Source organism: Acinonyx jubatus, chromosome X (genome assembly GCF_027475565.1).
Source record: "Acinonyx jubatus isolate Ajub_Pintada_27869175 chromosome X, VMU_Ajub_asm_v1.0, whole genome shotgun sequence".
NCBI classification, from domain to species: domain Eukaryota; kingdom Metazoa; phylum Chordata; class Mammalia; order Carnivora; family Felidae; genus Acinonyx; species Acinonyx jubatus.
In genome coordinates, this window is record NC_069389.1 from 61,439,670 (window position 1) to 61,454,516 (window position 14,847).

A 14,847-nucleotide genomic window follows, 5' to 3' on the forward strand; every position below is an offset into this window, starting at 1 on the left:
TTATGGGAATGCAAGCTGGTGTAGCCACTCTGGAAAACAGTATGGAGTTTCCTCAAAAAACTAAAAATAGAACCACCCTATGTCTCAGCAATTGCACTACTAGGTATTTATTGAAGGGATACGGGTGTGCTGTTTTGAAGGGACACATGCACCCCCATGTTTATAGCAGCACTATCAACAATAGCCAAAGTATGGAAAGCACCCAAATATCCATCGATGGATGAATGGATAAAGAAGACGTGGTATATATACACAATGGAGTATTACTTAGCAGTCAAAAAGAATGAAATCTTGCCATTTGCAACTATGTGCATGGAACTGGAGGATATTGTGCTAAACAAAATTAGAGAAAGACAAAGATCATATGACTTCACACATATGAGGACTTTAAGATACAAAACAGATGAACATAAGGGAAGGGAAGCAAAAATAATATAAAAACAGGGAGGAGGAGAAAACATAAGAGACTCATAAATATGGAGAACAAACAGAGGATTACTGGAGGGGGTGTGGTATGGGGGGGTGGGCTAAATGGATAAGGGGCACTGAGGAATCTACTCCTGAAATCATTGTTGCACTATATGCTAACTAATTTGGATGTAAATTAAAAAAAATAAATAAAAAAACCTCCAAAATTAGACAAAATGTATTCTCTTATATTGAATAAGTATTGTAAGTCTATGTAAAAATAGGTAATAATTTTAATACTAGTTTCATAAGAATTAGTGGGCACAACTGAATTGTTAACTATCGTATTTGTAATAGCTTTAGCTGTAACTTTAAAAGTAAATAACTTGGGAGTGCCTGGCTGACTCCGTTGGTAGGGCATGCAACTCTTGATCTCAGGGTCATGAATTTGAGTCCCACGTGGGATGTAAAGATTACAAAAACAAAGAAATTAATTAAAGTAAATAACACCAGGCTTCCAGTTATGGAATGAATAAGTCATGGGATAAAAGATACAGTATAGGGAATACAGTCAATGGTATTGTAATAGTGTTGTATGGTGACAGATGGTAGCTACACTTGTGGTGAGCATAGCATAACATATGGACCTGTCAAATCACTGTGTTGTATACCTGAAACTAATGTAACATTGTGTGTCAACTATATCTCAATAAACATAAATATAAAAAATAAAGTAAAAGAGTAAATAACACAAATAGACTAATAATTATGAACCTATTTCAGGTAAAGTCACAGTATAAATTACAATTTTTCCATAATGAATGATAGTTGAATAAAATTAAGACAGAATGGTGAGTTTAAGGATTAATTTTTCTTTAAGCTTTTCTAACTTTTTACATTTTAAAAGTGAATATATAGAAAAGAGTATGAAGGGTCCTTAAAAAATTAAAAATAAAATATAATCTAATTTTTAAATTAAAAATTAAAATTTTAAATTAAAAATTAGAAAAATTAAAAATAGTCCAGCATTTCCACTTCTGGGTATTTATCCAAAAGAAATGAAATTGCTCTCTCAAAGATAATCTGCACCTCCATATTCACTGCAGCATTATTTATAATAGCTAAGGCATGGAAACAACCTAAGTGTCCATCAGTGGATGAATCGACAAGTAAACTGTGGTGTATAAATACATACATTATTCAGCCATTCCTTCTTTTTAGAAGGAAATTCTGTCACTTGGCAACAGTGTGGATTGAGGGCATTATGCTAAGTGAAATAAGTCAGAGAAAGACAGATTCCATGTGAGCTCACTTATATGTGGAATATGAAAAAACCAAACTCATCGATACAGAGAACTGATTGGTGGATTGTCTGAGGTGGGTTTTGGAGGTGGGTGAAGTGGGTGAAGGTGGTCAAAAGGTATAAAATTCCAGTTTTAAGATAAATAAGTCCTAGGCATGTAATGTACAGCATGATGACTATAGTTAGCAATACTGCATTGTATAATGAAAGTTGCTACGAGAGTAAATTGTAAATCGTAAAGGTTCTAATCATAATAAAAAAATTAACTGCATGGTGATGGATGTTAATTAAACTTATGGTGGCAGTCTTTTTGCAATATATACATATATCAGATCATTTTGTTTTATACCTAAAACTAAAATAATGCTACATGTCAGTTATATCTCAATTAAAAAAATGACTAGAGGCAACAACAACAACAACAACAACAAAATACATACATTGGACATCATCAAAATTAAAAACATTTGGGCACCAGTTAACATATACTACAATGGCTAGAATTAAAAAATCAGATAATAACAAGTGTTGGTGAGGAGGTGGGGAAATTAGAACCCTCATATGCTGCCAGTGGGAATGTAAAATGGCACAACTGCTTTGGGGAACAGTGTGGCAGTTCCTCAGTTAAAACAGTTACAGGACCCAGCAATTCCACTCTTAATTATTATCCAAGATGAATGAAAACACAAACATTTATACATAAATATTTATAGCAGCCTTATTTTTAGTAGCCAACAGATGAAACAACCTAAATGTCCATCAGTTGAATGGATAAACAAAGTGGTATATCCATACCATGGAATTTAATTCAGCCATAAAAAAGAAATGAAATGCTGGCACATGCTACAACATGGATGAACCTTGAAAACATTATGTTAAGTGAAAGAAGCCAGTCACAAAAGACCACATATTATATGATTTCATTCATATGAAATGTCTAAAAGAGGAAAATCTATACAGACAGAAAGATTAATGGTTGCCTGGCAAGGGGGGTGGGAGGTTTAGGTGGGAGGGTGATACGTAAAGGGTCTGGAGCTTCTTTTTGAGGTGACAGAAATGTTTTAAAATTCACCATGGTGATGGTTGCACATATCTGAATATAACACCTATTGAATTCTATACCTTAAATGTGTGAATCATATGCAAACTGTATTTCAATAAAGCTGTTTAAAAAAATGGTCCTTGGAAAACTTGACATCCACATGTAAAAGAATGTAACTCAGATCTCTACCACACACTATATACAGCAATTAACTCAAAGTGGATTAAAAGACCTAAATGTAAGAGCTGAAACTACCAAACTCTCAGAAGAAAACATAGAAATAAATCTTCACGACTTTCAGTGTGACAGTGGTTTCTTCTATAGGACATCAAAAGCAAAGCAACAAAAGAAAAAAATGATAAATTTGGCTTCATCAAAATTAAGTTTTTAAAAATGTTTTATTTATTTTTGAGAGAGAGAGAGCGCTAGTGGGGGAATGGCAGAGGGAGGCAGAGGATCGAAGCTGGCTCTGCACTGACAGCGCAGAGCCCCATGTGGGCTTGAACTCACGAACCCTGAAATCATGACCTGAGCTGAAGTCGGGCACCTCACTGACTGAGCCACCCAGGAAGCCCCAAAATTAGGGTTTTTTTGCTTCAAAGGATGCCATCAAATAAGTGAAAACAATGAAGTACAGTTACATTCTACACATTGTTAAGCCTTAAAAATATTATGTTAAGTAAAAGAACTCAGACACACAAAGCCACATATTAAATGAATCAATTTTTATGAAATTAACCAGGATAGGCAAATCCATAGAGATAGGAGGTAGATTCATGTTTGCCAGTATCTGTAAGGGGACTGAGGAGTGACTGCTGATAGGTATGGAATTTCTTTTGGGGGTCATGAAAATGTTCTGCAGTTACATGGTCATTATGATTGCATATCATTGTGAATATTACTAAAAACTGAATTGTATTACTAAAAACCACTGAATTATACATCTTAGGGTGAATTTTATAGTGTGAATTATATCTCAAGAAATAATACATATAATGAAAAATATGTGCTGAAAACCAATTAACATTTGAAAACAAATTATCCTCAAGGAACTTCTGCGATTTTAGATATTTGGAAATTATATTGATGGTCCAGTTGTTCAAAGCTCCACAGAAATCCATCAAAGAAGTAAGGAGTCCACTTACCTGCTTTGTTAGGAGCAGAGGATGTGGTTCTGCAGCAGTTTCTGTTTGTTTCTCAGAGCTTAGAAAGCTAAGATGATGTAGTAATTGTTTTTATACCACTTGGAGTAAATTTATTGCAAAGAAATGTTTTAGTTTACATAGTTTCTCATAAATTTTATTTAATTTTAATTGGTTTTATATTGACATAATTTAAAATGTAAAAGCTTGCCCCCTCAACCACCCAGTCTCTTTTCCTCCCTAGAGGTAACTGTGATATTGCTGATTTTTTTTGTGAGTCTTTCTAGAAATATTTTTACATAGCGTTCTTATTTAAAAAAAAAAATCCATCTTGTAGTTTAGCATTTTTAAAGGAAATGTCTTTGGGGGCAAAATAGAGTCAATATAAATCATAGTATTTGTAACCCACTTTTGGGTTCTATAGTTGGCCATTGTTAATTTTGACAAGTCTGAAACACTTCAGTGTCTCTAATTTTTGATTATGGTCACAAAACAGGGTCTTTATCCAAAGGCATGGAGAATCCTCTAATGAATATTGGATAAGACTTGTATTTTTATTTGTACTTCAATTTTAGCTAATAGCATCTTAATAACTGATTATTTCCTGCTCTTCTTCTTTTCTCTCATCACTGGTTTGGGTAACAGTTTTACTTTACTTCAATATTCCTCTTATACAAAATGGTGTTTTCTACATAATTTGAAATCTTTGCAAAAGAGGTTTTTTTTTTTTTTTGCAAATCTGTATTATTTGCAAGTTCCTTAGATTGAGCTAATGTATTCTTACAAATATAATTTTTCTTAAATAATTTAACATTTTCTAATTAATACCCTAAACACGAATAATCTATGGTGCTCTAAGAGAGGCCCTCAGATATACATTGGGAAGTCTCTAATTTTTTCCTGAGTAATTTCTTAAGATTGATTCTAGTGCTACTTTATTGTAATCATTTCACACTAGCCTCTAACAAGAAGAGTTTTATAGAAAGATGTTCTTACTTTTTTCTTGAAATTTTCATTTATCTTCATTGCTCTGTATTGGTTTATTTAATATTCTTTATTGTCTTTTTCCCTCTACTGTTTTGAAAGCTATATATTGTATTTCTAGTCTCCCACCAGTTACCTTCAAATTTTTAACATATATTCCTAACAAAATCTAAGGTTTATCTCTTTCTCTTTATACATTCCGAACAAAGACAAGGGATCTCAGAATGTCTCAACTATAATAAACTCCCATCCCTATTATTGTTTTCTGTTATTTCAGGTCCACTATACTTGTGTGAGTGTGTGTGTGTGTGTGTGTGTGTGTGTGTGAGAGAGAGAGAGAGAGAGAGAGAGAGAGAGAGAGAGAGAGAAAATACATTCTCATGGTACAAAATTCAAAAGATACAAAGGAAACTAGATCTTTTTTTTTAACATTTATTTATTTTTGAGACAGAGAGTGAGAGAGCATGAACAGGGGAGGGTCAGAGAAAGAGGGAGACACAGAATCTGAAACAGGCTCCAGGCTCTGAGCTGTCAGCACAGAGCCCGACGCGGGGCTCGAACCCATGGACCATGAGATCATGACCTGAGCCGAAGTCAGACGCTTAACCGACTGAGCCACCCAGGCGCCCCTAGATCTTAATTGTTTTCACCACAAAACAAGAAGTGGTAATTAAGTGACCTGTTAGACATGTTAGCTAATGGAGGTAATCCTTACAATATATCAATATATCAAACCAACACATTGTATACCTTAAACTTATACAATGTTATGTCAATTATATCTGAACTTTAAAAAGAGGTACAAAAGGTTACATACTGGAATTTTCCACCTTTATCCCTTGACCATTTAGTTCCTCTCACAAGAGGAAAACACTGTTTCCATGGGATATATTAGGTTGATCTATATGAAATAGGCAGTATTCAACTATTTTGATAAACAACAATGGCAGTTTCATATGGTTCAAACTAATATCAGTGGGAAAAAATATTCCTGCCTTCATGGAATTTTCATTCCAGTGGGATGTGTATTAGTTAATTATTGCAGTGTAACAAATTGCCTAAAACTTTTGTGGCTTGAAACAACAAACCTTTATTATATCACAGTTTTTGTGAGTCATGAATTTGGGAATGGTTTAGCTTGGTGGTTCTGGCTCAGGGTCTCATGAGGTTGTAGTCAGTATGTCGGCTGGGGCTTCAGGCATCTAAAGGCTTAATTAAGTATGAAGTATCAGCTTCCAAGATGGTTAACTTACCTGGCTGTTGGCAGGAGATCTCAAGTTCTTGCCTCACAAAGCTGTCCATAAGTCTGCTTGAGTGTCCTTATGACATGACAGATGGCTTCCCCCAGATAAGGCCATTCAAGAGAGAGGACAAGGAGGAATCCACAGTGATTTTCCCCCTTCCCATAGTGCCTTTTATGACCTAGTCTTGGAAGTCATACTTGTCTATTTAACCATATTCTGTCTGGAAGCAAGTTGCTGAGCCCAGGCCCCACTCGGGGAAAGGAGTTAAATTCCACCTCTTGAAGGAAGGAGTAACAAAGAATTTGTGAGAATATTTTAAAACCACCACAGGAACACCCATAATAAGCAATAAACATAGTAAGTAATTAATGGAGTGTATTAGAAGATGATAAATTCTATGAAAAAAAATGAAATAGAGCAGAGGTAAGGGAAATCAGAGTGTATGTGTGTGGAAGGGATGTGGATTGCAACAGGTTATTCAGTGTAAAACTCATTAAGAGAATTAGATTTGAGTGAAGACTTGAAAGAGATGAGGAAGTTAGCTAAGCAGACATCTGTGAGAAGAAAGTCCAAACCAAGGGAATAGCTAAAGCAAAGGCCTTTAGGTGGGGGTGAAACAAGATGAGAGGAAACAATGCTAACCATATATTATTAGTAAAATATTTTCAGATGAGAAGGTTGGGAGGTAAAGTTGAGGAAGGATTATTTCCATGGCTGAAATTGTTCATTGTTTCTAATAGGAATGTAAAGAAGAAATCAAGATGGATCGAAGTATGGTTGTGGATTTGGTCACCATCTCTGTTGAGGGGATGACATGTGGTTCCTGTGTTTGGACCATTGAGCAGCAGATTGGAAAACTGAATGGCGTACATCATATTAAAGTAAGTTAGCCTTTGGACATCAGTGATTTCAAATGCTGTTGACTGGAATTCTAGAAAATTACTTCTAACACTGAGATAGGAGCAGACACACTGAAACATTTGGCAATAAAGACTCTGAAATATTAATATAGTCACTTTGTCCCTTTAACTTTTCTTTTTATAAAAAATAAGAAATTATATATTTTTTCAACTTAAAAATATCTGAAGATGGAATCATGACATTATTATGATTGTATATTTATAGTTTTATATTTTGTAAGTATACAGATGCTTATACACTTTTTATTATTCTTAATCTCATACTGAACTAAAATATATGTTTTCAGAGAAAGGGTTGTGGGCTTTCGTCTCTTAAATAGCATGACAATTATTATGTGAAATAATAATGTAATCTTCCTTAAGCACATGCATACAAAGTATAACAGTAATTTTCTAAGCTTTTTCACTTCAATTTTTAAAAAATGTTTCTAGTGTTTTTAAAGATATATATTTTTTAAATGTTTATTTTTGAGAGAAAACACATGTGTGTGTATGTGTGCACACATGATTTGGGGAGGGGCAGAGAAAAAGGGAGGAGAAAATTCCAAGCAGGCTCCCTACTATCAGCGCAGAGCCCCATGCAGGGCTCGATCTCACAAACCATGAGATCATGACCTGAGCCAAAATCGAGAGTTGGACACTTAACCAACTGAGCCACCCAGGTGTCCCATGATTTTATATGTGTGTGTATACATACATACACACACACACACACACACACACACACACACACACTTTAAGTAATCTCTACACTCAGTGTGGAGCTTGAACTCACAACCCTGAGATCAAGATTTCATACTCTATCAACTGAACCAGCCAGGCGCCCCTTTCACTTCAATTTTTAATTGCAAAAATAAAATCGACTCTTGTTAGACCATCTTAACACATTACTGCTATAATTCATCTTAGAATGTTATTTAATGAAAAAGAATGGTGTATATCTATCTATCTATCTATCTATCTATCTGTATGTATGTATGTATGTATATATATTCTGATTTGTCTGCAATGAACACGAATTGTTAATATAGCTATTATAAATAAATAAGAAAAGCTAAACAACTTTGTTTCACACCTTCTAAACACAAGAATCAAAAGCCCCCAAGTCAATACAAAACTACCCTACAGGGAGTATAATGATGTCATCCCCGCTCATATCTTATAAAAACTTTTTTGAATGTTTACTGTGTTCATTTTTTTGACATAGACATATGTTAATGCTGCAAGGGGTTTTAGATACGGCTTATGTTAATGCTGCAAGGGGTTTTAGATACGACTTCAATAGTCTAACCTCCTTATTTTACAGATTAGCAGATGGAAGCTTAGATAATGGAGTGACTTGTGCTAAATTACACAGCTACCTAATACCAAAACAAAACTAGAACTCAAGTTCCATGATTCCTGGGTCATGTGTGTTTTCTGGTCATACAGTCTGCAGATGCATTTTAATTTGCATATGGTTCTCAAACTGATCATTTCCAAATTATTCTCTCACATAAGTTCTGAAAAAAATTAATCATCATATAGGTGCTTCTTACCATCAAAGTGATGTATTAGCTTTGTATCACTAATCCCTTTAAATTCTTCTTGGAATAATTGTAGTATTTTTACTGTGAGAAACATTGAATTATGTTTTGTCATTACTTTTTTAAACTTTTTATTTCCATGTTCATAAAAATGTCTTTGATTTTTAAAGCCTTTGGGGTAAAATATGTTTTGATTCATCTTTACCCTATAATCCAGATTTCTCAGTCTCAGCACTATTGACATTTCAAGCTGGATAATTCTTTGTTGTTTGAGGGCTGCTCTGTGCCTTGTAGCATGCTTAGCAGCACCCCTGGCTTCTATGCACTGCATGCCAGTAGGCTTTTCTTATGTTTGTGACAACCAAAATGTCTCCAGGCATTGCCAAATGTCCTCTGTGGGCAGAATTGCCCTCAGTTGAGATTCACTGCTTTAGACCCTTCTCAGAGAACTTACTACACACCCTTTGGCTATTCAGTTAGTATTTGATGATGGTGAATTGATTTATTGAATAGGCTTATGTGCCCCTTTCTCTTTGTATGAGCTTCTTACAGTTCCTTTTGCCAGTGACAGGTATAGTGAGCAGTGGTTCACAAATCATAACATGAGAATCACCTGGAGGACTTGTTAAAACATGTTTCTGGCCCTACCCTCAGAGTTTCTGTTTTAGTAGGGCTGATGGGGCCTGAGAGTTTGCATTTCTTTTTTTTTTTTAATTTAAGGTTTATTTATATTTGAGAGAGAGAGAGAGAGAGAGAGAGAGAGAGAGAGTGCACAAGCAGGGGAGGGGCAGAGACAGAATATGAAGCAGGCTCCAGGCTCTGAGCTGTCAGCACAGAGCCCGATGCGGGGCTTGAACCCATGAGCCAAGAGTTCATGACCTGAGCTGAAGTCGGTCACTCAACCGACTGAGCCACCCAGTGCCCCGAGAGTTTGCATTAAAAAAAATTTTTTTAATGTTTATTTCCGAGACAGAGCATGAGTGGGGGAGGGGCAGAGAGAGAGGGAGACACAGAATCAGAAGCAGGCTCTAGGCTCTGAGCTATCAGCACAGAACCTGACGCAGGGCTCCAACTCACGGATCGTGAGATCAGACCTGAGCTGAAGTCAGTCGCTCAACCAACTGAGCCACCCAGGCACCCGAAGAGTTTGCATTTCTAACAAATACCCAGTTAACTCTAATGGTGCTGGTCTTGGGACCACAGTTTGAGACCTGTTATATTGCATGAGATATAATTACACTAAAAAATATTTGTTTATCTGAAATTTAAATTTATAACTTGGTGTCTTCTGTTTTTTTTTAAATAAATTTTTTTATTTATGCATTTTATTTTTAAATTTTTTTAATGTTCATTTTTGAGAGAGAGAGAGAGAGAGAGAAAGACAGACAGAGCATGAGTGGGGGAGGGGCAGAGAGAGGGAGACCCAGAATCCAAAGCAGGCTTCAGGCTCTGAGCTGTCAGCACAGAGCCTGACGCAGGGCCCAAACTTAAGGAGTGCGAGATCATGACCTGAGCCAAAGTCGGATGCTCAACCGACTGAGCCACCCAGGTGCCCCAGCATTTTATTTGTTTTTAAAAAAATGTTTATACACTTTTGAGAGAGAGTGAGTGGGGGAGGGTCAGAGAGAGTGAGAATCCCAAGCAGGCTCTGCACTGTCAATGCAGAGCCTGATGCAGGCCTCGAACTCATGAACTGTGAGATCATGACCTGGGCCAAAACCAAGAGTCAGACACTTAACTGAGCCATCCAGCCTCCCCTATTTTATTTTTTTAAGTAGGCTCTATGCCCAACGTGATGCTTGAACTCATAACCCTGAGATCAAGAGTTGTATGCTCTGATAACTGAGCCAGCCAGGCACCCCTTGGTGTCTTGTATTTTTATTTGCTAAATCTGGTAACTTTACTTTGTATCTTTTTTTTTTTAACATTTATTCATTTTTGAGAGAGAGAAAGAGACAGAGCATGAGTGGGAAGGGGCACAGAGAGAGAGAAGGAGACACACAGGATCTGAAGCAGGCTCCAGGCTCTGAGCTGCCAGCACAGAGCTCGATGTGGGACTCGAACCCATGGGCTGCGAGATCATGACCTGAGCTGAAGTTGGATGCTTAACCAACTGAGTCACCCAGGTGCCTGTTTGTTTTGTTTCTTAATTTTCACATAAGTGAAATCATATGGTGTTTGTCTTTCTCTGACTGACTTATTTCACTTAGCATAATACTGTCTGTCTAGCTCCACCCATGTCATTGCAAATGGCAAGATTTCATTCTTTTTTATGGCTGAGTAATATTCCATTATACATATATATACACCACCTTTTCTTTATCCATTTATCAGTCGGTGGATGTTTGGGCTGTTTCCATGTTTTGGCTATTGTTGATAATGCTGCTATAAACATCAGAGTACTTGTACTCCTTCAAACCTGTATCCTTTGGGTAAATGCCTAGTAGTGCAATTGCTGGATAGTAGGACAGTTCAATTTTTAACTTTTTGAGGAACATCCATACTGTTTTCCAGGGTGTTTGCATCCAACAGTGTAAGAGGGTATTCTTTTCTTTGCATCCTTGCCATCACATGTTGTTTCCTATATTAAAAAAAATTTTTTTTAATGTTTGTTATTTATTCTTGAGAGAGAAAGACAGACTATGAGTGGGGGAGGGACAGAAAGAGAGGGAGACACAGAGTCTGAAGCAGGCTCCAGACTCTGCTGTTAGCAGAGGCCAATGCAGGGCTTGAACTTGTGAACCACGTGAGACATAACCTGAGCCAAAGTTAGACGCTCAACCTACTGAGCCACCCAGGTGCCCCTCCTGTATTGTTAATTTTAGCCATTCTGACTGATGTGAGGTCATATCTCATTCAAGTTTTGATTTGTATTTCCCTGGTGATGACTGATGTTGAGCATCTTTTCTTGTGTCTATTGTTCATCTGTTTGCTTTCTTTGGAAAAATGTTCATATCTTCTGTCCATTTCTTAACTGCATTATTTGTGTTTTTGGTGTTGAGTTTTATATGTTCGTTATATGATTTGGATACTAATCCTTTGGCAGATATGTCATTTGCAAGTTTCTTCTCCCATTCCATAGGTTACCTTTTAGATTTGTTGATGATTTCCTTCACTGTGTGGAAGCTTTTCATTTTGGTGAAGTCCCAATAGTTTATTTTTGCCTTGGTTTCCCTTGCTGGAGGAGACGTACCTAGTAAGAAGTTGCTCCAGCTGAGGACAAAGAGGTTGCTGCCAAAATCTAGGATTTTGATGGTTTCTTGTCTCACATTTAGATCTTTCATCCATTTTGAATTTATTTTTGTGTATGGTATAAGGAAGTGGTCCAATTTCATTCTTCTGCATGTTGCTCTCCAGTTTTCCCCACACCGTTTTTTGAAGAGACTCTTTTTTCCTTACATTGGATATTCTTCCTGCTTTGTCAAAGATTAGTTGGCCATACATTTGTGGGTTCATTTCTGGGTTTTCTATTCTGTTCCATTGATCTATGTGTCTTTTTGTGCCAGTACCATACTGTCTTGATCACTACAGCTTTGTAATATAACTTGAGGTCTGGAATTGTGATGCCTCCAGCTTTGCTTTTCTTTTTCAAGATTGCTTTGGCTATTTGGAATCTTTTGTGGTTGCATACAAATTTTAGGATTGTTTGTTCTAGCTATGTGAAAAATGCTGATGATATTTTGACAGGGATTGCATTAAATGTGTAGATTGCTTTGAGGAGTGGAATTCCATGAGCATGGAATGTTTTTACATTTCTTTGTGTCATCTTCAATTTCTTTCATGAGCGTTTTATAGTTTCTAGAGTATAGATCTTTTACCTCTTTGGTTAGGTTTGTTCCTAGGTATCCTATGGTTTTTGGTACAGTTGTAAATGGGATGGATTCCTTGATTTCTCTTTCTGCTGCTTCATTATTGGTATATAGAAATGCAATACATTTCTGTATGTTGATTTTATATCCTGCAACTTCACTGAATTCGTGTATCAATTATAGGATTTTTTTAGTGGAGTGTTTCAGGTTTTCAGTATAGAATATCATGTCATGTGCAGATAGTGAAGGTTTGACTTCTTCCTTGCCAATTTAGATGCCTTTTATTTTTCTTTTTGTTGTCTGATTCCTGTGGCTAGGACTTCCAGTACTATGTAAAATAACAGTGGTGAGAGTGGTCATCCCTGTCTTTTTCCTTACTGTAGAGGAAATATCTAAACCTATAATCTAAAACCTATCACGAATGGTTGTTGTACTTTGTCAAATGCTTTTTCTGCATCTATTGAGAGGATCATATGGTTCTTATCCTTTCTTTTATTAATGAGGTTTAGCACATTGATTTGCAGATGGTGAACCACCCTTGCAGTCCAGGAACAAATCCCACTTGATCGTGGTAAATGAGTCTTTTAATGTAGTGTTGGATTTGATTTACTAGTATTTTGTTGAGAATTTTTGCATCCATGTTCATCAGGGATACTGGCTTTTAGTTCTCTATATTAGTGGAGTCTGTCTGGTGGCCTTATGGAATGAATTTGGAAGTTTTTTCCATATCTATATGTTGGAATAGTTTGAGAAGAATAGGTATTAACTCTTCTTTAAATGTTTGGTAGAATGTGCCTGTGAAGCCATCTGGCCCTGGACTTTTGTTTCCTGGAATATTTTTGATTACTGAGTCAATTTCTCTGCTAGTTATTGGTTTTTCAAGTTTCTATTTCTTCCTGTTTCAGTTTTGGTAGGTTATGTGTTTCTAGGAATTTATCCATTTCGTCCAGGTTTTCCAATTTGTTGGGCATATAGGTTTTCATAATATTCTTTTATAATTTTTTGTATTTTTTTGGTGTTAGTTGTTACTTCTCTCATTTGTATTTTTGTTTATTTGAGTCCTTTCTCTTTTCTTTTTGATAAGTCTGGTTAGGGGTTTATCATTTTTATTAGTTCTTTCAAAGGACCAGATCCTGATTTCATTGATCTGTTCTGTGTTTTTGTTTGTTTGTCTTTTAGTTTCAACATCATTTATTTTTGCTCTAGTCTTTATTATTTCCCTTCCTCTGCTGGCTTTAGGTTTCATTTCTAGTTTTTTCTATCTCCTTTATGTAAGGATAGGTTATTTATTTGAGATTTTTCTTCTTGAGGTAGGCATGTATTGTTGTAGCCTTCCTATTAGGACTACTTTTGTTGAGTCCCAAAGATTTTGGGCCAATGTATTTTTATTTTCATTTGTTTCCATGTATTTTTAAAAATTTCTTCTTTGATTTCCTGGTTGACCCATTCATTCTTTAGTAGCATGTTGTTTAACCTTCATGTATTTGTGGTCTCTCCAAATTTTTTCTTGTGGTTGACTTCAAGTTTCATAGTGATAGGGTCAGAAAAGATGCATGGTATGATCTCAAGTCTTTTAGTACTTGTTGAGGCCTGATTTTTGACCTAGTAGGTGATCTATTCTGAAGAGTGTTCCATGTGCACTTGAAAAGAATGTGTATTCTGCTTTACGATGGAATGATCTGAATTTATCTGTTAAGTCCATCTTGTCCATTGTGTCATTCATAGCTGTTTTTTACTTGTTGATTTTCTGCTTTCATGATCTCTCCATTGCTGCAAGTGGAGTGTTAAATTCCCCTACTATTATTAACTCATTTTCAATAAGTTTCTTTATGTCTGTCATTAATTGTTTTATATATTTGGGTGCTCCAGTGTTGTATGCATAAATATTTACAACTGTTAGATCTTCTTGTGGGATAATATCCTTTATTAAGATACAGTGCCCTTCTTCATCTCTTGTTACAGTCTTTGGTTTAAAATTTAATTTGTCTGATATAAGTATTGTTACTCTGGCCTTCTTTTGGCATCCACTTGCAAGATAAATGGTTCTTCACCCCCTCACTTTCAATCTGCAGGTACCTTTAGGTCTAAAATGAGTCTTTTGTAGGCAGCATATAGATGGATCTTATTTTATATCCATTCTGATACTCTATGTCTTTTGATTAAAGCATTTAGTTCATTTACATGTAATTGAGTAATTATTGATTGATATGTATTTAATGCCATTTTATTACTTGTTTTGTCATTGTTTCTGGAGATTTTCCCTGTTTCTTGTCTTTGTCATTTTTGGTCTTTCCTTTCACTCAAAGTCCCCTTTAATATTTTTTGCAGAGTTGGTTTAGTGGTCACGAACTTCTTTAGTTTTTGTTTATCTGAGAAACTTTCTCTCACCTTCTATTCTGAATGATAGCCTTGCTGGATAGAGTATTCTTGGCTGCAGATTTTTCGCATTCAGCAGATTGAAAATATCAT

The 14,847-nt window shown here is 35.8% G+C and overlaps 1 protein-coding gene across 5 annotated transcripts in view; it reads left to right on the forward strand.

Annotated features, from left to right (window-relative positions):
* The window catches only part of ATP7A (ATPase copper transporting alpha), a 177,869-nt gene that overhangs the window by 62,119 nt on the left and 100,903 nt on the right, over positions 1-14,847 (forward strand). For all 5 annotated transcript variants that reach the window (XM_053202514.1, XM_027053780.2, XM_015084279.3 and 2 more), the window contains exon 2: positions 6,864-7,004. In XM_053202514.1, the coding sequence (XP_053058489.1) occupies positions 6,885-7,004 (120 nt within the window). In that variant the 5' untranslated portion in view covers positions 6,864-6,884. The remainder of the gene's footprint in view (positions 1-6,863; positions 7,005-14,847) is intronic.